The following is a 21,394-nucleotide window of genomic DNA, read 5'->3' on the forward strand; positions in this document are numbered from 1 at the left end:
CAGTTGGAGGACACAGAGGTTGTTTTAACTGAAGATAAACAGTGTATATTCAGGTTTATACAAAAATTACTCATTCAAGGTGGTTCAGGCAGCAAGACAGAACGATTACGTAGAATCTGGGAACCAACTTATACGTAAGTTCCTAGTATTTATTTCAAATAGGAATAAATTCTCATTCATGGTTGCTTAAGCATCAACTTTACAGAGTGGAAATATATTATAAACATCATGCATTTAATGAATTCAGTTAGATTGATACATGCTGTAGGTAAAAAAAGTATACTTGAATGGTAGGGTTGTAGATAGCTGAATTGAAAATACAATTTACATAGAATTCAGGGACTTGTACACACATTGTTACAAGTCCCTGTTAGTATTTTAGATGAACATAAGACAATGAGACTGATATCACATAAAAACATTGAATTTATTTACATGCCAGAAATTTATAAAATCTGAAATATAGCTGTTTGTCATGTTCACCTAGTTTAGAATGCAAGATAGTTAAGGAAAACACTACATGGAATTGAGGATACTTATAACATGCTAATTACACATGCCAATCTGGCAACTAATAGTCATTTTTATACGACAGCAAAAAAATTTTGAGGTCGTATATTGGTATGACGTTGGCGTCGTCGTCGTCGTCCGAATACACAATGGTTTTCGCACTCTAACTTTAGTTTAAGTGAATGGATCTCTATGAAATTTCACCCTAAGGTTCAATACCACAATAGGAAGGTGGGGATTGATTTTGGGGGTTATGGTACCAACAGTTAAGGAATTAGGGGCCAAAAAGGGGCCGAAAATAAGCATTTTTGTAACTTCCAGACATAACTTGTGTGTTAGCATATGGATCTCTTTGACATTGTACCACAAGATTCCATATCACAAAGGGTCAATGCTGGGATTGATTTTGGGGTTAATTGCCTCAAAATTTTAGGAATAAGGGGCCAAAAGGGGGCAAAAAACAAGCATTTTTCTAGTTTCATGACAATAACTTGTGTGTAAGTGTATGGATCTTTCTGAAATTTTACTACAAGGTTCCATTTCACAAAGGGAAAGCTGGAATTGAGTGTTGTGGTAATTGCCCAAAACGTTTAGTAAAAAGGGGCCTAAAAAGGGGTTTAAAATAAGCATTTTTTAGTTTCTAGACAATAACTTGTGTTCAAGTGTATGGATCTCTCTAAAATTGTATTACAAGGTACCATACCACAAAGGCAAGGCTGTTATTGAGCTTGTTTTGGGGGGAAAGGGGGGTGGGGGTGATGAATCATAAGGGGGGCGGGGGTCAAAAAAGGGGTAATTTTTTTTTTTCCTTTTTTTTTTGTTTAAAATTTACATTTTAAGTTAGTTATTTTTTATCACGAAGAGAAAGTAGGAATTGAGTTTTGGGGTTAATTGCTCAAACATTTATGAATAAGGGGCCAAATATTGGTCAAAAATAAGGATTTTTTTTAGTTTGCAACAAAAACTTGTGTTCAAGTGTATGGATCTCTGTGAAATTGTATTGCAATGTACCATACCACAAATTGAAGGTTGTGATTGAGGTGGGGGATGATGAATCAAAAGGGGGTTGAAAAAATGTGTGGGAGGTAGGATTTTTTTTTCCTTTTTTTTTCTTTAAAATTTTCCATTTAAAGATGGTTGTTTCAGATTTATATATGAAAGAAAATAATAATGATACGGTTATATATCATGAGGAATTGAAATTTAAAATTATGTATATTGGAAATTTAAGTTACATTGGAAAGTAATAATTGGCTTTGGGGGGGGGGGGGGGGGGGGGTGTGGTTATGGCTCTAATGTTTAAGGAATAAGGGGAAAAAAGGTTAAAAAACAAGGGTTTCCATTTTAATAGACAAATAATTGAGTAAAGAACATTATTTAAAAGCAGTGTAAGGTTGGTAATTCAAACTCATTTAAATATCTCATCTAAACTGCTTTTAAATTATGTAAATTGGAAATTTGCCAATAACTTTATTGTTAATAAATGCATTGGAAATTTGCCAACAATTTTAGTGTAATAAACTTCATTGGAAATTTGCCAATATAAAATTTTGCTGATGAAGGTTTTTTGTTTACCTTTAGCCTTGACTATGAAGTCATTTTTATACGACCGCAAAAAAATTTTGTGGTCGTATATTGGTATGACGTTGGCGTCGTCGTCGTCGTCGGCGTCGTCCGGCGTCGTCGTCCGAATACATATTAGTTTTCGCACTCTAACTTTAGTTTAAGTGAATGGATCTTTTTGAAATTTGACCATAAGGTTAAATACCACAAAAGGAAGGTTGGGATTGATTTTGGGGGTTATGGTACCAACAGTTAAGGAATTAGGGGCCAAAAAGGGGCCAAAAATGAGCATTTTCTAGTTTCCAGACAATAACTGTGGAACGGTGTATGGATCTCTCTGAAATTATACTACAAGTTTCCATACCACAAAGGGATGGTTAGGATTTGCTTTGGGGGGTTATGGCTCAAACCGTTTAGGAATTAGGGGCAAAAAAGGGGGAAAAACAAGGTTGTCCTGGTTAATGGACAAATACTTTAGTACAAAACATAATTTAAAGCAGTGTAAGGGAGATAAATCAAATACATCAATGAAATTATCTCCCTTACACTGCTTTTAAATTATGTATAAAGTAATGGTTAATGAACAATAAAGATAATCTAAAACAGTGTAAGGGAGGTAATCCAAATACAACGTTTTGGTTACTTCCCTTACACTGCTTTTAAATTATGTTTAAAGAAATGCATATTTTTAAAGAAATGCATATTTATAAAGGAAGACCAGTAAAAATATCTGCAAATGTTTTCATCTTTTTTTTTTACAAAAAAATCCATATGAAAGATTTGACACTATATTTTTATTAATTCTATTATAACATAGATTAAGTTAGCACTATGGTAAATTTAAATGGGTAATTATGGTTGCCATCTCCATTGGAAATTTGAATTGAGATTATGACCATATCTTGAGGGAAAGAATTTTTTTGGGGGAAAAAGGGGGGGGGGGGATAAAAAGAAATTGTGGGGGGCCAATTTTTTCTCATTTCAGATTTCAGATTTCAGAAATTAAAAAGAATTATTCTTCAAATATTTTTTTTTTTTTTTTCAAATTTCAAATATTGAAAAATTTCAAGAAGTAATCTTTAATTGCACAGTATGGCGCATTAGATTTGTAAAATCTTTGATCACATTTATTTATTTGTTATGCCGAATCTAACAGTGTATTTAGATTTTTAATTTTGGGTCCAGTTTTCAAATTGGTCTACATTAATGTCCAAAGGGTCCAAAATTAAACTTTGTTTGATTTTAGCAAAAATTGAATATATGAGGTTCTTTGATATGCTGAATCTAAACATGTATTTAGATTTTTGATTTTTGGCCCAGTTTTCAAGTTGGTCCAAATTGGGGTCCAAAATTAAACTTTGTTTGATTTCAACAAAAATTGAATATATGTGGTTCTTTGATATGCTGAATCTAACCATGTATTTAGATTTTTTATTTGTGGACCCCGTTATCTAATTGGTTCATATTGAGGTCAAAAGGGTCCAAAATTAAACTTTGTTTGATTTCATCTAAAATTGAATTATTGGGGTTCTTTGATATTCCAAATCTAACCGTGTATTTAGGTTTTTAATTTTGGGTCCTGTTTTTTAAATTGGTCTACATTGAGGTCCAAAGGGTCCAAAATTAAACTTAGTTTGATTTTAACAAAAATTGAATTCTTGGGGTTCTTTGATTTGCTGAATCTAAACATGTGTTTAGATTTTTGATTATGGGCCCAGTTTTCAAGTTGGTCCAAGATAGGGTCCAGTATTTAAACTTTGTTTGATTTCAACAAAAATTGAATATATGGGGTTCTTTGATATGCTGAATCTAAACATGTATTTAGATTTTTGATTATGGGCCCAGTTTTCAAGTTGGTCCAAATTGGGGTCCAAAATTAAACTTTGTTTGATTTCAACAAAAATTGAATATATGAGGTTCTTTGATATGCTGAATCTAACCATGTATTTAGATTTTTTATTTGTAGGCCCCGCTATCAAATTGGTTCATATTGAGGTCAAAAGGGTCCAAAATTAAACTTTGTTTGATTTCATCGAAAATTGAATTATTGGGGTTCTTTGATATGCCAAATCTAACCGTGTTTTTAGATTTTTAATTTGGGTCCCGTTTTTTAAATTGGTCTTCATTGAGGTCCAAAGGGTCCAAAATTAAACTTTTTTTGATTTCAACAAAAATTGAATATATGGGGTTCTTTGATATGCTGAATCTAACCATGAATTTAGAATTTTTATTTGTAGGCCCCGCTATCAAATTGGTTCATATTGAGGTCAAAAGGGTCCAAAATTAAACTTTGTTTGATTTCATCGAAAATTGAATTATTGGGGTTCTTTGATATTCCCAATCTAACCGTGTATTTAGATTTTTAATTTTAAGTCCTGTTTTTTAAATTGGTCTACATTAAGGTCCAAAGGGTCCAAAATTAAACTTAGTTTGATTTTAGCAAAAATTGAATTCTTGGGGTTCTTTGATATGCTGAATCTAAACATGTGTTTAGATTTTTGATTATGGGCCCAGTTTTCAAGTTTGTCCAAGTTGGGGTCCAAAATTAAACTTTGTTTGATTTTAACAAAAATTGAATATATGGGGTTCTTTGATATGCTGAATCTAACCATGTATTTTGATTTTGGACATTGGACCATAATAGGTAAATTAAAAAAATTCAAGTTCTTAGACCACATTCTTTCTGTGTCAGAAACCTATGCTGTGTCAAATATTTAATAACAATCCAAATTCAGAGCTGTATCAAGCTTGAATGTTGTGTCCATACTTGCCCCAACTGTTCAGGGTTCGACCTCTGCGGTCGTATCAAGCTGCGCCCCAGCGAAGCATTTTATTTATTTTTATAGCCTTATGATGTAGTTGAATTATTTAAAGGGAAACTTCGCAAAAAAATCAAAAATTGATATTATGTCCATTCTGTATAAAAAAGCACAAAATCATAAATATTAAAGTTTTATTCCGCTAGATAAGAGATCACCATCGATTTTAAATTTAGAGTATCAATTCTCTGCGTGCGGCCATTTTGACATCTTCTCGGTTTAGAAACCCCGATATATATATAAACCACAAAGGACCAAAACCAGCAGTAACCTAACGTAGTCGCATTTATCCGACTAACTAACTTGATACGGAAAATGTAATTATTTTTTTAAATAACTATGGTCTGTCGTTTTAAAACTGTTTTTTCTTTACGAAGTTTTTGAAACAAGAAATTTATATGGGAATTAGTTAAAAAGTCAAAGTTCAAAGTCATAAATAAGTGTTCCGTGTAAAATCGTTTTCGAAAATCTAATTTGTTCATAATTCTTTTATGTAATAAAATTATTTAAATAAATTCGGACCTTCTCTTATCTGATCACCAGCATGGCTAAAGGAATTATTCCCTGAGGTATTGTGAGGTGACACGTCCAGGTATTCAAGCGATTTCCTGTCGGGTTTAAAAACTCTTATTACACAATTACATAAAGCATGTTCATGCATCGCTTCACTTCTGAGGGTATTGATTAGTGTACACGGCCGATAACTTGTAACTTTCCATTTTAAAACTATCAGGTGTAATATACATCTTTGTCTTGTGTGTCCGATAGTGATATACTAGTCATTACTAAACTCATACGCTTGTTTATAAATAACATTTCTAGTGTAAAGAATGATATTTATGAAAATCTAAATAATTCCAAAAAAAGATTTGATAAAATAAAAATCTATTTACATATTTTTCCAAGGGTAAATTGGGGAAAATGTAAGTATATACTCGTTGTCAATAATGATGGACATTTTGAAACATGAAAAACTATTGATTTAAAAAATATGCACTTGTCGATCATTGGTTTATACGCCTAGATAGAAAGTTACGGAACTATAGATAGTCGCAATTTAAAATTGTATATTGAATATAAGAAAGAACATCTAGAACCAATTTGATTTAAATACAGGTCGATATCTAACTTGCTTTGGTTCATCGAAGTTATGGACATAGTAAAATCACAGATTTATATTTCAATTAGATTGTTCTCGAACAGTTGAAGAAATTCGTCATCATCACAATTGTTGGGTATAATGTATATTAATGTGAACATGGTTCTAATAGAACCTTATGCCAATTTTCCTGTTCCGACATGCATGTAATATATATGTCACTGGACGTACACTAATGATCCCCAAAAGTTTATTTGAAGAAGTAAAGAAACTTCACTCCGGATAGACTGATAGTAGTTGTATTAACGTCTGATCAGCTTGAGGGTTGATTAATTTATTACGTTAGCTTGTAAGGGAATAAACCATTCCCACTATTGCACTTATGCATAAAATATTAAATAAGAGTAATATAAGAGAAAATATAAATACGAAAAGTCGCATATCTGGTAAAAAAAAAAGTCTCACCAACTATAGGATTTCACGTACAATTGTCATTATGATCGAAATAACGGACAGTCATTAAAATACATGCATGTACGCTTTGATAAAAAGGGGTGCCGCAGTTGCATATTATTCATCATAAATCTATTTTAAGTTTATACTTTCCTGTTATTCTTATCAGTTAACGCAGAGACATGTAACTATACATCTCTAGTTAACGACTATATAAATATCTGAATCTGATGTGACTTACCGTTCATCTCTAGTGGTTCATCTCTTTCTTTTTTTTTTCTTCTTTTTTTTTTTTATTTGGGCAGGAACATAAACATTGTTAGATTTAATGTTCCCAGGTTTGAGGGGGGGCAGGGGGGGGGGGGGTTGGAGGTCAAGTCTATCGAAAGTTACAAAATAAGAACGTTGTAATTATGAATTTACAAGAAGAATTCTGTTCTTGGACGTTGTTTTCTCCTTTCTTTTTTTTTTAGTTCAGTGATTTAAATTGAGCAAAAATCTAGTCAGAATTTAAATCGTTCCGACAATCCCCCACCTAATACTCCTCTAAAATCATGAATGGTCATGCTTCACAATCATCAGAATTTACTTTGCATTGGTACATTCTGTATCGGTAGTGATTAACCTTGACATTTCCGGGTATAACAGAGCTACTTGTATATTACCTGTATGTGGTTAGGTACATCGTCCCATGAGATCTTACGTATACAGGTTCACATTTATAATGGTTTCTGATATAACAAGGTTTTATGACATTCACACTTCTGCATGTTCTGTATACCAGTTTCTTATCTTATTTTCAGACCGAATGAGGACGTGAATATTTTCAGGAAAAATATTGAGTATCAAAGTATCAAATTAATTTCGGGATTTTTTTCTTTCTTGGTATTAAATCACAGAAATTTAAAGATAATACTGCTTATAGATATAAGAAGATGTGGTATGAGTGCAAATGAGACAACTCTCCATCCAAGTCACAATTTATAAAAGTAAACCATTATAGGTCAAAGTACGGTCTTCAACACGGAGCCTTGGCTCACACCGAACAGCAATTAAGCTATAAAGGGCCCCAACAAATTACTAGTGTAAAACCAGGAGTATTCTTGTCAGTTAAGACAGACATATAATTATATGTATATATATGTCTGCGGTATAGACATGGTTTATGAATGAATGATAAGTCTTACAAAGGTACAAGATATAATGCACATTGAACTATGATTCCGCCGGTCTGTCTCCATTCAATAAAGGCAAGTTGACGTTAGATTGATTCTGTAAAAAATTTTTTATCATCGTTGGTCAAATACCTAAAGTATTTGTTGTGAGATGTAGAATATTTTAATAAGGACATTCCCGATTAGGTAAATGTAGATCGCTTTGGACGGACCAAACTATATTAATGTATAACTGATAATTTTCTCTGCACATTTAAATATTCAAGGTTACCGATGATAATTCAAAATAGCACAGTTTTTGGTTTATACGCTCGTTTTCGTGGGCCATTTTTATTTATAAAATTATTTCATTGAAAGTTATTCAGAATTCCGATGTTACAACAAAGTACTCACCCATCTATTTAAAAACTGAGCTAACGCAAAATATAAAAAATATATATAACGGCGATTCAGGTATTTTGCCACCATATTCCTCCCCAAATAATTATTTTTTTCTGTCTCAAACCCACATTTCTCTTTTATAATTTTTTTTTATGTTTTTCAAACCGGAAAATAATTTTTTTTTCTTAATTATTCGATCTCATTCCAATTAGACAAAGTTGACCTTAAATTTCCTGTCATCTTTTTAATTATCTTTCTTCAAATGGCTGAAGTATTTATACATTGTGAGATTTAAAATATTTTGATAAGGACATTAATTCCTGAATATGTAAATAAAGATCGCTTTGGACGGACCAAATTATATAATTGCAATTGGTAATTATCTATTTCAAATAATCAAGGTTACCGATTCTAATTTAAAATAGTACAATTTTTAGTTCATACACTCGTGTTTAGAATGCCATTATTATTTATTCAATTAAATTAATTCAGTATTTCATTGTTACAAAAATATTCAGCAGTCATAATTCATTTTAAACTGAGCTTACGGAAAATATAAAAATATACCACGGCTATCCAGTTATTGTGCCACCATATTACTCCCTCAAAATAATTATATTTCTTTTTTTATTTTCTGTCTCAAACTATTACTCCCGTTTATCATTCATACGAAATGATGTTCACACCTGGAACGGTGAACCGTGACGGCTAAAATTCACTGATTGAAGATTAAAAGATTAGAATTACAGAATGCAAACCTTTAAATACCTTGAATTTAACCACGCATTCAACAGGTAGTCACTAAGTGTCACAGTACAATACACATTGTATTTACACGGTACTAGCGGAAAATGTTTGCTAGACTGAAGTAAAAGGTGAGAATACAAACATGCATTTTTAATACACTATCAGTTAAATATGTTTGTTGAAAATATCCGTCGGAAAAAAAATTCATAAAAATATTCTATTGTATGATTTACTTTTATTACTATAATGACTATAATCATATCAGAAATCCTTAAAATATAAATCGTACATTTTTATTTTTAAAAGTTGCACGGCTAATCACTTTACTTTCTTAATTTTTAGTTGGTTAATAGCTACGCCAAAAGTCGTCGATGCGCTTTAAATCGCGTTATTAGATGATTAACGAACAAGACTTAAATGAGATTAATTCCACTCCCGGCATGCAAAAAGACTTAAACTACGTCACAGAAGTCAGGAAGTTCGAATAAATAAAATTAATAATTCCCAATTTTCTTCTTTATTAGTTTTCATATCCAGATAAAACTTGGTGAATATGTTTTTTATGGTATTATGAACATAATAAGATGATAAGTAAAAAATCGCGAATTTTCCCTTTAATACTTTTATGATGTGTTTAAATGGGGTTTTATCATGTTTATGGTTGCAAATTTATTGTTTTAGTATAATAAACTCCATTTAAAATTTGCCAATAAAAAAAATTTTTGTTTATTTTTAGCTATGATTATGATGTCATTTTCTATTTTACTTTTATGGTTGCAAAGAAATTTTTATTTTTAGATATTACTGTTAAATGATGCTGATTAAGGTTTTTGCTATGTTTAGCCATGACTATGATGTCATTTTCTATTTTAATATCTGTTATGATGTATTTAAATGGGCTTTTATGGTTACAAAGGAATTTTATTTTTAGATATTACTATAAAATGTTGCTGATGCTGATTAAGGATTTTGTTTATTTTTAGCCATGACTATGATGTCATTTTCTATTTTAATACCTTTATGATGTAATTTCCATTTTTAGATATTACTGTTAAATGATGCTGATTAAGGGTTTTTAGCTATGTTTAGCCATGACTATGATGTCATTTTCTATTTTAATATCTTTATGATGTATTTAAATGGGCTTTTATGGTTACAAAGGAATTTTATTTTTAGATATTACTTTAAATGTTGCTGATTAAGGATTTTTGTTTATTTTTAGCCATGACTATGATGTCACTTTCTATTTTAATACCTTTATGCTGTATTTAAATGGGCTCCCATGTATTTAGATTTTTGATTATTTATACATGTTACCAAATTGGTCCACATTGAACAAAAACGGTCCAAATTTCAACTTTATTACATTACATCAAACATTGAATTCTACATATTCTTTGATATATTGAAATTAACAAACAATTTAGTTTATGGATATTCCACCATAATAGGTAAATTAAATTTTTTCCAGTTCTTACACCACATTCATCCTGTGTCAGAAACCTATGCTGTGTCAAATATTTAATGACAATCCAAAGTCATAGCTGTATCAAGCTTGAATTTTGTGTCCATACTTGCCCCAACTGTTCAGGGTTCGACCTCTGCGGTCGTATCAAGCTGCGCCCCAGCGAAGCATTTTATTGATTGGATGTAAATGGATAGCCAAACATACTGTGGATTCTTTTATTTTCATTGTTTTAAGAAGAAAAAAATTGATTATTTTGTTGTTTTGTCAATGTTTTCCATTCAAACCTCTAGGAAATTTATACTTTGTTCAACATTTAAATTCATGGTTCATCTGTATCCATGAAAAAGACTAAATTGGTACCCAACGATTGATTGATTGTTGTTTAACACCACCTTCAGCACTTTTGGCTATTTCGCAGCAATAGTACCCAACGAATGATAATGCATGGTAGATTTTTTCAAAGAAAATTATCACAAAAAATAGATTTGTTTATGTTGTATAATGATGAGTTCATTAGTATATTTGTTACATATTTCTTTGTAGAATTATATACAGAGCATTAAAGGATGGAGAGGTGAAAGAAGATATTGAAAAAATGACAGTGAGTACCATGTTGTAGAAAATTTTATTCTATTTTATATTAACCTTTGTATGGACAACCTTTGTATGGACACTGTAATTTATGTTTTGTCATATTCCTTAATGCAGGCAACCTTTATAGAATTTATTAGGGCTCTGCATCAAGGATATATAGTTTCACTTTGTTACTCTGTCCATCAGTCCATTAAATTATCATACAATTTTGTAAAAATAAAAACTCCAAAAGAATGGGTAAGATGCAGATGAAATTGTGTAAAGTTGTCATAACTTCTGTTAACTTTGAATTTCTTCAACAAATTTTGGAAACATCGTGTGCATTGTAAATAGTGTACTGTAAATTCAGAAATTATTGCATGCATTTATTATTGCAAATTTTGAAGAATGGACTCAAATGCGAGATTCATTATTATATTGCGATTTCAGGAAAATATGCATACAGTTATATGTATCAGATATCAGAATGAGAGTTCTTATTATTGCGATATGCATTCTGTCCCATTATTTGCATTAATAAAAACTTCGAAATAATTTCTGAATTTACAGTATTTAATGGAACCTTTTTAAATGTCATTGTCAAATAATAAACATATCATGAAATTAATTAAATCATAATCTTTTATATGCTATGGATACAAAAACTAAGTACTTTCCCAAATGTTGCACTATTGATGTTTATTCACCTGATAGTCTATAACCCATAAATATCCTGTTTATTTTCATCTTAGACTTTGTGTCATGAATATATGACAAGTATCAAATTTTTTCAGTTGAATAAATCAATTTTATGATTTCTTTATAGGATTCTACCTACAACCAGTTGGAGAGTAAATCTGAAAGTTATCAGATTCTTAGTGAATGTGATGTTCCCAGAAACAATGACCCAGCATCATGCACCATAGACCATGTTTTACAGTTACTACAAAGACTTTATGCTATTGGTATGGAACAGTCCATGAAACAGACTATAGGTATAAATTTTATACAAATATATAAAGATACTCAGGAAAGATTTCCATAGTTTTAAACTTCTCATCGTCAACTCAAAAGTAATCGTCTTGGTGGTCCTGTGATAGCGTGCTGACTTTAAGTGTTGGAGGTAAAGGACTTGATCCCTGGCCAGGTCAAACTAAAAACTTTAATTAAAATCAGAATTTTCTGCTTCACTGCCAAGAAGGTGGAAGGGGTTCTTGAAGTGAAAATGACATGTCTGAGAAGGGTGACATTACCTTGTGTCCTAGCATGTTAAGAGTCTGATAAAAGCATTTCAAGTCATCAATAAAGTAGGCTATCTTGATATCTCATGAACATGTTATTATCCTAAGTATGCATGCAATAAGAACTACTACACATTATGCAGCCATCAGTCAAATAATCCAGTAGTGTTCCACATATTTCATAAACTTTCCTATGAAATTTGATTTTATACCTTGTAATGATATATTGTTGAAATTTTGAAGGAAAGGATTAATAACATAGGTATATATTTATTTATTTCAGATGAGGTAGGAGGCCTTGTGAACCTGCCAACAGGAGAATTTTGTAGTAAGAAAATAACCAACAAAATAGTGCAACAGATACAGGATCCATTAGTATTAGCTAGCAATGCTTTACCAGACTGGTGTGAGAAACTAACCAAGAATTGTCCCATGTTGTTCTCCTTTGATACCAGACAGCTCTACTTCTCATGTACAGCTTTTGGATGTTCTAGGTAAGATTTTAAAACTTTTGAATTATTATTAAGCATTTGCTTTTCTCGCAAGAATGTTCTGGGGCCATTTATTTTCAGTAAAGACGTCCAAGTTGGTTCATAATAGACATAAAATAGACATCAAGAGGTCACTTTCTTTGTTTATGTTTGTTGTGTCAAAATTTGCTATTACATTATTATAGTCTACGATAAACTTTTTTGCAGATCAATTGTATGGTTACAAGAGAGAAGAGATGCCACTTTGGAGAGAAGCAGGGGTGCTTTGCCTCGTAGGGACGAGGGCGGGGAATACAGAATTGGTCGTCTGAAACATGAACGTGTCAAAGTACCAAGGGGAGACCACTTGCTAGAGTGGGCTGTACAGATGATGAAATGTCACTGTCAGAGAAAGTCAATCCTGGAGATAGAATTCTCTGGTGAAGAAGGGACAGGTCTAGGACCATCATTAGAATTCTATGCTTTAGTATCAGCTGAACTACAAAAGAAAGAGTTAGGACTTTGGTTATGTGATGATGATGCTCCAAATAAATTAGAAAGACAGGTAATAAAGTGAATTCTATCATAATTATTCAAAACACTAAAATGATTATATATTACATGAAGTAACAGTGCTCTTTCCAGTTTTCTGTGGTGTAGTAACCCATTTATTCCTTTGGTCAAATGAAAAAGGTTCTTATGTAAAAACTTTATGAAGTACACCTATTGGTTATACTGTATTTATTAAAAAAATCGAATATTGGAAATCAAACAAGCTGACTAAATATTACAATTAACTTCCATGCTATGTACATTTGATTAATAAATTATTTCATTCTTTTGGAGCTATTTTCTTAATGCTTGTAGTTAAAAGGTTTTGTTGGCTAGTTTGCTTTGTTTGTATAGATGTTTGCTCAAGCATTGTAATTAATATTGACATCTGCAATCAATAGATAGGCGGGGCTTCAGCTTGTATACATTATACTACTAAATGTTATTGGATGTTAAGTATATTGCAGAGTATAATGTATCTATTGATTGCTGATGTCAATCTTTATTACAATGCTTGAGCAAACATTTATACAAACAAAGCAAGAAAATCAAACCTTAAAACTACAAGCATTTGGAAAATAGTTCTAAATAAAGCTTGTTTGGCTATTATAAATTACTATGTATTTCTTTAATTAATCATTTAAGATCTAGAAAACACAATAACTATCAGGAATTTGTATGAATTTTTTGTCTTTAGTATTAAAGATATAAATACCATCAAATAAGATAGCTGATGTAAACATTTTTTTTATTCTCCCCTCTTTTCCACATTTCTCCACTCATTATTACAATTGCAATTAACATTGATAGATTTTTGAAAAGTTATGGTAGTAATAAGACATATAGATAAATGGATATGAGTTATTGAAGTTATTTAAACAACCTTCCTTGATTTACCTTCACCAGGAATGATCAAAGCCAAAAATGGAGGGAGGGAGTTTGAACCTTAGTTTCTAAATATGATGTTTATGTACATGTATTACAGTTATTTATACTAGCAATAATTTAATGGATTTTATTTTTCTCATGGACATTTTTCACTGCAGATTGACATAGGTCATGGTATTAAGCCACCAGGGTACTACATTCAGCGAGTAGGAGGGCTATTCCCAGGACCCTACCCCCAGGAAAGTCCAGACATGCATAATATAGAACAGCTATTCCAATTTCTTGGAACTCTTCTTGCCAAATGTCTTCAGGACAAACGTATTATTGACATTCCATTATCAAGACCTTTCTTAAAACTGATGTGCATGGGTGAGGTTGGTCATCATATCACACAACAGTATACACAGTCACTTCATCGTTCTGTAGGAAGCTCCATGGAATCTTACCACTCTGACCTTCCTAGCAGCAATACCACTAGCTATTCCACATCATACAGTATTGAGGACATGGACAAGGAGTTAATACTTGATCCACCAAAACCTAAACAACCAGAGACACCAGCATGGTATACAGGAATATTAAATGATGACGATTTTGAAATTATTGACGCTCATCGAGCTGTATTTCTCAGTCAGCTCAAAGATTTGGCTAATCAAAAGCAAAAAATATTGAAAGACAAAACATTGACTCCTGATCAGAAAAATATTCTTATTCAGCAGTTAGGGCTCAGAAATCCACAGGATCCTGAGGATAAATATAGATTGGAAGATTTAGGGTAAGTTTAAGGAAAAGTTCAATAGATTCATTCAAATATTTAGCATAGGTATGATTCAATATCAATGCTAGGTTTACTATAGGAAAAAGAGTAAGTTTAATCAAAGGACAAGGATAATTCAAATTGAATTTTGATTAAGATTGAGGAAAGATGTAACATTAAGGATCATATATTTTTCTAAAAATTCATGATATTTCTATTCAAAGGTCTATTGTGCACTAAATTGAAAGGTTATGGGACACAGGGTTTCACCTGAGAAATTTACTATAAATTATGCCTATGGATTTGTCTTTATATTTTCAGAATAAATTTCCAGTTCAATCCATCATCTAAAGTATATGGTTATACATCATATGATCTCAAACCAAATGCAGAAGATGTAAGTATTTACTGTGGAGTCTATCAAATTACATGGCTGCATATTTTTGGATTTTATAGCACATAAAAATAATTAAATGGATTTTAAAATACAATACTGTAATCCCCTAAATATAGGAGGGGTATACTGTGTTACTCCTATCTGTCCATCCCATTAAGTTATCACAAAGTTTTAGCTTCCTGAAATTTGTTATCGGGTTCATGCCAGCATGCTATACTGAATAACATATTTTCAGATTCATTCCTCATCAACTTCCTGTTTACCGAATATTTATATATTATTTTAACACATACTGGACATGTATGAAAATTTCTATGCATTTTTCTGCAGAACCACAAATAAGAGATTCCTGAAATTTGCTATCAGGCTTCAGGTGAACAAGCTTTACTGTGTAATACGTTTTCAGATTCAATTCACATCAACTTCCTGTTTACTGTATAGTTTAAAAAGCAGGGGTATCATTACTTGTTTTATTAGTAGATTTGCCATCTAAAAAATAAATATTTTTTTTAATTTTTATTTAAAAGACCTTTAATGATTTGTCTAAGACATATCATTAATTAGACCTAAGTCACATTATTATTGTTTTATTTGATTTATTAAGGAGGAGGTAACTCTAGAAAACATAGAAGAATATGTAGATCTGGTCACAGACTTCTGTCTAAACAGTGGTATCCGGAGACAGCTTGATGCTTTCAGAGGTATTTAATACAGTACAATTTTATCCTAAATTTTCTACAATAAATTATATCACTGAATTGTCTCTTATTATATATACCTCACACTACAAAGAATATAGTTTAGCCCCTTACACCCATTTGTTCTTGTGTCCAAATGCTAAATCAAACACTGTAAATCCAGAAATTATTGTGTGCATTTATTATTGCAATTTTTTGAAGAATGGACATAAATGCGAGATTAATTATTGCGGTTTCTGGAAAATATTCAAACACATATATGTATCAGATATCAGAATGCGAGTTCTTATTATTGCGATACTCACCCAGTTGCATTATTTGCAATAATAAAAACCTCACAATAATTTCTGAATTTACAGTACCTTACATTGGATTGCAACCTTACTTTGATATATGGTCAAATATAATGAAAGCAAGATATCTATTGCTTTTTGAGGTCACTACATCCAAGGTTAAGGACATTGTTGCTAAAGAAAGAATACAATTTTTTCAGGAAAGTTTGTTTTCGGATGCTTAATATATTTTACATAAGATTGAAATCATTTTGGATATGTGGTAACATTTAAGGAGAGGAAAATCCCTTTTGATTTTGAAGTCGCTAGGTCTAAGGTCAAGGTCTTAGTTACATGTACAATATTTAGATACAGTCAGTTATTATACAATAGTGACATCATTTGAGCTGCAATTCTTGCACTGTTGGGAAATGTATCACATTTACAGTATGTGGGACTTAAAGGATTTTCCATTTACCATTCCACAATCTTTAATCTTACATTGCGTTTGTTAGCTGTAATACAATTATGATTTTCTGAAGTCAATGTTGAGATATCCAACCCTATCACCATCACAAAAATACTCAGAAGTATTATAATTTTAAAATTTTGATTGATAAGATAAACTTTACGATTTTTTAGATGGTTTTAACTCTGTATACCCTATGGAGAAATTACATTCCTTCAGTCCCACAGAATTAGCCTCCTTATTGTGTGGTGATCAGACCCCAGAATGGACTAAAGAGGACATACTGAATTACACTGAACCAAAATTGGGATATACCAGAGAAAGGTAGGCATATTTAAGTATGGTGAGATGGAATACTGTATAACCAGACATTTCTTTAGAACTAAATATTGTAATTTGAAGTTTTAAAAAAAATTGTCAATATTTTAATTTCTGCAGATTTTAACTGATGACTCTACTATAATACTGGATATATATGTATATAAAAGGTATTGCTTTAAGATGTGAATCACCCTTCTTAATTTTTTTTTTATTAAACATGGCACCTTACGTGTACATCTATGTTTTCACCATACATCTCTATAATATTGAATTTCAATTAAAAAATAACATTTGCATAAAATTGCTCAGAAAAACTGACAAAAAAAATAATGCCCCTATTAAAAATGACATGTATACAATTTGGCAATAACAATTATAATAATTATGATGATATTAAATAATATATCATCATAATTCTTTACCAGAGAAATATATTGACTGTGTTCCCTTTATTTCAGCCCTGGATTCCAGAGATTTGTCAGTGTTATGGTAGATCTGAGTTCCGATGAGAGAAAAGCATTCTTACAGTTTACCACCGGATGTTCATCCCTGCCACCCGGTGGCCTGGCAAACTTACATCCAAGACTGACTATAGTTAGAAAAGTTGACGGGAATGACAGCAGTTTCCCGTCAGTAAACACATGTGTTCATTATCTAAAACTACCTGAATATTCTTCGGAGGATATTCTACGCGAGAAATTGTTAGCTGCAACAGCAGAAAAAGGATTTCATCTTAATTAATGAGAAAATTTTAGTCCTGAGAGCAGAAAATTAAGTGTCTGTTCTACTTTTTGTTGAAAATAATTGAATTAGAAAATCATGACATATTTCTGTTGTAATTGATTATATTATTATTTATTTATAATTGCTTTTTGTAATACATTAGCAAATTTGTATAGATATAAGTCCTCTTAAGATAACTTACTGTTGATGTGTGATAAAATGTTCTGTTGAAGTGAATGGATGTATTCAGGGAATTATGATAAAATACATTATGCTCTAAAACATAATGTGAGAGTGAAACCTTAAAAATTATTGAGAGAAAATCCCCCTCAAACATGTATGTATCTCACCATTTTAGGTGAATCTAATTGACACATGACTTTCACTGTTAAATGATTGATTGTAATTCTGATAATGTGTATATATCAACACATAGATTTTGTGCAATAGATGAGAGAGGACATTTGTATTAATACTGAAAGTGCTTGTGGTTGATTGTTAAGAATAATGTGTTTGTATAATTTGACAGTGTGTTCTGTTTTAATTAGGTCAATATAAAATTTTGTTTTTCACATAAATCTGTGATTTTACACAGTAAAAATTGTTGAAAAAATTGTTTTGGTTTTTCTTTGCCACCTGAAATAGATTTGTAAAATAATTTAGCTGTTTTTGGTGTGCAGAAATATTTCTAACATTATTGTTTATAATGTTATCAAATTTTTACAAGCTTTGAAAATTTAAAGCAGCGCTTTAATGGGACATTAGCTACAATTTAGGAAAAAAATTAAAATACGATTCTTTTTGTTTTTTCAAGTATTAATAAAAGTGGAAAAGTGAAATATTATTTCGTTTAAAGCAATCAGTTCCCAAATTTGTCAAAATAAGCTAAAATTCATCACATTTACTTGCAAGTGAATAATTTAACCTCAATTGAATTCGTATTCTTGTGACCTTCAATTTAACCCCTTAGCTGGAGATGGGTTACTCATGTACTAGGCATGTTCAGCTATTAAAAGGAAAAGAATGTCAACATCGGTAGTCTTTGGAGGTCATCAAGATGGTTAATTAGATGGTGTCTAGACTAAAATACATACGAAATGCTGATACATATCTGGTCCAGCATTGTTCATTATTTTTTTTTTATTTTTTTTTTTCGATTTTTAGTAATTTTAGATATATGTTTAAGTTTGTTATAAATCAAATATAAGAATTGGAGTCAAATTGGTCAAAAGGAATTTGACAGCTTATGCCCCTTTAACCATCATTATCTGTCCAGTCTTCTAACCAGTATAAATTTTAGAATCCATCATGGCCTATTTATCTGTCCATATGCTTGTAATTAGTGTAAATTTTAGAATCCATCATAACCATCAACAATCTTCATTCCAGTATAAAATTTATAATTCATATTGAGCCTCAAATCTAATTTATATATAAACTGTAGATACAGAGGTATGTCTTGCTTATCAGCATAAAATTCAGAAAAAGACAATATGGTGGACAGCAACATTGCTAATTAATTCAAAGTTGCTGAACAATGAACTAGTAGACAGGGCCCTGAAATGGTCAACAAACTATGATGTACAACTTGATAGAAAATATCGTTGTTGATTTTAATTAGTTCCTATCAAACTAACTTCAGCAGAAAACTTATTTATGAAAATTGGTAATTAATTGAAAGTCACTGGACCATGACCTAGGGGGCATGGCCTCAAAATAGTCGCCAAACCGATATGTACTGATAGTAATGCAACTTCATATAAAATATCATTGATCTATCACAAGTAGTTCTTATCAAACTAACTCCAGCAGAAAACTTAACAATTGTAGATGCCAACGCCGCTGGAAAGGCAATATCTATGTCTACCTTTCCGCGACTTTCATTGCAGGCGAGACAATAATTATGAGAAAAGGAGATGTGGCATGATTGCTAATGAGACAACTATCCACCTGAGTTCAAAAGATGTGGATGTAAGCTATTATAGGTCATTGTACAGACTTCAATAATGAGAAAAAAGCCATACCATATAGTCAGCTATAAAAGGCCTCCCCAACATGAAAAATGTGATACAATTCAAACAAGAAAACTAACAACCTAATTTATAAAAACTCAATTTGCGAAGAAAAAAAATTTGACGGACATGAACCAACGACAACCACTGAACTACAGGCTCCTGACTTGGGATAGGCAGATAAAGAAAGTGGCAGGGTTAAACATGATTTTTAAAGCTCAACCCTCCCTCTAACCTGGGACATTGGTGTTACAGCACAACATAAGAACAAACTGCAACTAGAGGCTCTCAAGAGCCTGTGTCGCTCACCTGATTCTACTTTGGTTTTGGAAATCCTGTAAAAATAGATTAAAATCATAACAGATACCCTAATAATGATTGATCCCAAATTTGGTTTAATATTGGCCCTGTAATTTAATCAAAAGCAGAAGACTTTTGTAAAGTTTACAGAAATTACCAAAAAATTCATTGAAATTGTAGAAAATGACTTTAAAAGGACAATAACTCCAACAAGATGTCAATTTTGCTCATGTTGACTTATGTGTAGATCTTCTTTTCTTGATATTTTTGCAGTTAACAGTATATCTCAATCTATAAAGATACATGTTTTAAGGTCTTCATCAGCACCCCATAAGGAACATTTATCCCATGTTTGGTTTCATTTCATTCAGTGCTCCTCTAGAAGAAGCATTTGTATGTATTTCCTATAGGGTCTTATGTTAAACTAAGTCCCCTGCTTGTTGCCATCTTGGATGATGGTTTGGCTACAAAGTAAAAACACTTGGTCAGCACCTCATTAGGAACATTCATGCCATGTTTGGTTTCATTCTATTCAGTGGTTCTCTAGAAGAAAACATTTGTATGTATTTCCCATAGGATCTTATGTTAAACTAAATCCCCCTGCTGGCAGCCATCTTGGATGACTAATCAGCTACAAAGTAACAACACTTGGTCAGCACCTCAAAAGAAACATTCATACCATGTTTGGTTTCAATCCATTAAGCGGTTTTCTAGAAGAAGACATTTGTATATATTTCCCATAGGGTCCTATGTTAAACTAAGTCCCCTGTTGGCAGCCATCTTGGTTGATTGATTGGCTACAAAGTAACAACACTTGGTCAGCACCTCATAAGAAATATTCATGTCATGTTTTATTTCATTCCATCCAGTGGTTCTCTTAAAGAAGACATTTGTATGTATTTCCCATAGGCTCCTATGTTAAACTAAGTCCCTCTCTGGTGGCCATCTTGGATGATGGATTTGCTACAGAGTAACAACACTTGGTCAGCACCTCATAAGGAACATTCATGCCATGTTTTATTTCATTCCATTTAGTGGTTCTCTAAAAGAAGACATTTGTATGTATTGTCCATATGGTTCATGTTAAACGAAGTCCCCCGCTGGCGGCCATCTTGGATGATGGATCGGCTTCAAAGTAACAACACTTGGTCAGCACCTCGTAAGGAACATTCATGCCATGTTTGGTTTCATTCCATTCAGTGGTTCTCTAAAAGAAGACATTTGTTTGTATTGTCCATAGGGTCCTATGTTAAACGAAGTCCCCGGCTGGCGGCCATCTTGGATGATGGATCGGCTTCAAAGCAACAACACTTGGTCAGCACCTCATAAGGAACATTCATGCCATGTTTGGTTTCATTCCATTCAGTGGTTCTCTAAAAGAAGACATTTGTATGTATTGTCCATATGGTCCTATGTTAAACAAAGTCCCCCGCTGGCGGCCATCTTGGATGATGGATCGACTACAAAGTAACAACACTTGGTCAGCACCTCATAAGGAACATTCAT

The 21,394-nt window shown here is 31.8% G+C and overlaps 1 protein-coding gene across 4 annotated transcripts in view; it reads left to right on the forward strand.

Annotated features, from left to right (window-relative positions):
• LOC127698215 (E3 ubiquitin-protein ligase HECTD1-like) overlaps window positions 1–18,389 on the forward strand; it is a 58,171-nt gene extending 39,782 nt beyond the window's left edge. For 2 of the 4 annotated variants that reach the window (XM_052201562.1, XM_052201564.1), the window contains 10 exons: window positions 4–134; window positions 10,759–10,816; window positions 11,615–11,783; window positions 12,313–12,523; window positions 12,728–13,064; window positions 14,098–14,714; window positions 15,018–15,093; window positions 15,698–15,794; window positions 16,706–16,856; window positions 17,312–18,389. In XM_052201562.1, the coding sequence (XP_052057522.1) occupies window positions 4–134; window positions 10,759–10,816; window positions 11,615–11,783; window positions 12,313–12,523; window positions 12,728–13,064; window positions 14,098–14,714; window positions 15,018–15,093; window positions 15,698–15,794; window positions 16,706–16,856; window positions 17,312–17,594 (2,130 nt within the window). In that variant the 3' untranslated portion in view covers window positions 17,595–18,389. The remainder of the gene's footprint in view (window positions 1–3; window positions 135–10,758; window positions 10,817–11,614; window positions 11,784–12,312; window positions 12,524–12,727; window positions 13,065–14,097; window positions 14,715–15,017; window positions 15,094–15,697; window positions 15,795–16,705; window positions 16,857–17,311) is intronic. The other 2 variants (XM_052201565.1, XM_052201566.1) reach the window with 1 other exon arrangement.
• Window positions 18,390–21,394: the final 3,005 nt, after the last annotated feature.

The sequence above is a fragment of the Mytilus californianus genome, unplaced genomic scaffold (genome assembly GCF_021869535.1).
Source record: "Mytilus californianus isolate M0D057914Y unplaced genomic scaffold, xbMytCali1.0.p SCAF_4, whole genome shotgun sequence".
Classification (NCBI taxonomy): Eukaryota; Metazoa; Mollusca; class Bivalvia; order Mytilida; family Mytilidae; genus Mytilus; species Mytilus californianus.